Source organism: Chrysochloris asiatica, unplaced genomic scaffold (assembly GCF_000296735.1).
Source record: "Chrysochloris asiatica unplaced genomic scaffold, ChrAsi1.0 scaffold00079, whole genome shotgun sequence".
In the NCBI taxonomy this organism is placed as follows: domain Eukaryota; kingdom Metazoa; phylum Chordata; class Mammalia; order Afrosoricida; family Chrysochloridae; genus Chrysochloris; species Chrysochloris asiatica.
The window spans coordinates 3,254,118-3,255,738 of NW_006408597.1; the positions used below are offsets into that span (position 1 = coordinate 3,254,118).

Below are 1,621 nucleotides of genomic sequence, written 5' to 3' on the forward strand. Positions count from 1 at the left end.
GATGGGCATCTCCCCTCGCAGCTACACACACCCTGCCTCACCAGATATAACCGATGGGCATCTCCCCTCGCAGCTACACACACCCTGCCTTACCAGATACAACCGATGGGCATCTCCCCTCGCAGCTACACACACCCTGCCTCACCAGATACAACCGATGGGCATCTCCCCTCGCAGCTACACACACCCTGCCTCACCAGATACAACCGATGGGCATCTCCCCTCATAGCTAAGGAAGCCAAGCCTTGGATCAAGGAACCTGTGTAAGGCCGCAGGGCTAGCAACAGGTCTGCAGACTCCAAACCCAGTCTTTCCTTCACTCATACTCCTTTCTGGCCTAAAGCTAATTTATATGAGACACAAAATAACTTTCAACTAAAGTGACTGAACTTTAAAAGAATCGTTTTTATTATGACTTTATCAAAATGAAATGAATTTTGTTCAGAACAGCCTGCTTCTCAGGTTTCTGCTCCTGCACGGGGCTTGTTGAGGGAGCAGAGCAGTGTCACTAAATGGACTCTTCCTTGGATGAGTAGGCTGTCTCTCTTTTGAAGGGTGCCGAGACTGTCCATGGACTTTTAGAGGTGGCAAAAGACTCAGTTCCCCGAAGTCACTGGAAAAGGACCCCAGTGGTCCTGAAGGCCACAGCAGGACTGCGCTTACTGCCAGAACACAAAGCCCAGGCTCTGCTCTTTGAGGTAATTTTTGAAAATTGCTTTATCTTGAAAAATTTTTTCCTATGTGAATTTTTTAAAAATTGGTTTTTAGCCCTTTGGCCTGGGACTGATAGCCCCAGTATTGTACCATTGCTAAAGGATTATGGTAACCATGAGGTCTTGCCATTACTTTACATTTTTAAATTTTACTCTTGAATTTATAGAGCTCCTCTTCCTAAAAAGTTTATAAAGTACTTCCTATCCATGATTCCTTAATTCCCTTAACGGTTAAAGCAGAATCATAGATTTGTTTTTCATGAACTTTATTGAAGTATAGCATTGTTGTTGTTAAGTACTGTGGAGTCAACTCCCACTCATAGTGACCCTGCACAGGGTTTCCGAGGCTATAAATCTTTACGGGAGCAGAACGCCTAATCATTCTCCTGCCGAACCGCTGGTAGTTTCGAACTGCTGACCTTGAGGTTGGCAGCCCGACTTGTAACCACTGTACTCCTTACTAAAATGTATCCATTTTAATGAGTTTTGACAAACATAGTTAACTTATGCAATCCCCTTGAAACCTGCTAACCACTGATGTGCTTTCTATTACCATAGATTGATTTGCTTGTTCTTGAATTTCTTATCAATGGAGCTATACAGTTTTTATTACTTTGTGCATGTGTGTCAGGTAATTTGTCTCTTAGCATAATGTTTTTGAGGCTAATTATTGAATTTTAAAGTGAGTAAGATTATAATTTTAATCTTATTTGAACAGAAAGATTTTTTAAAAAATTAACTCAATATTTTAAATTGTATATCTTTATTATGCTATGCCACCAGTGTTTTAAATAACCAGCAGGGTCACCCATGGTGGACAGGTTTCAGATGAGCTACAAAACAAAGACAGACTAGGAAGAAAGAGTGACAAACTACTTCCGAATCGCTAGTCACTGAAAACTCTATGA

General features: G+C 41.5%; 1 protein-coding gene across 1 annotated transcript in view; it reads left to right on the plus strand.

Annotated features, from left to right (window-relative positions):
• Positions 1 to 1,621, plus strand: part of ENTPD5 (ectonucleoside triphosphate diphosphohydrolase 5) — a 24,449-nt gene that overhangs the window by 3,470 nt on the left and 19,358 nt on the right. The window contains exon 3 of the mRNA XM_006865535.1: positions 555 to 698. Within this exon, the coding sequence (XP_006865597.1) occupies positions 555 to 698 (144 nt within the window). The remainder of the gene's footprint in view (positions 1 to 554; positions 699 to 1,621) is intronic.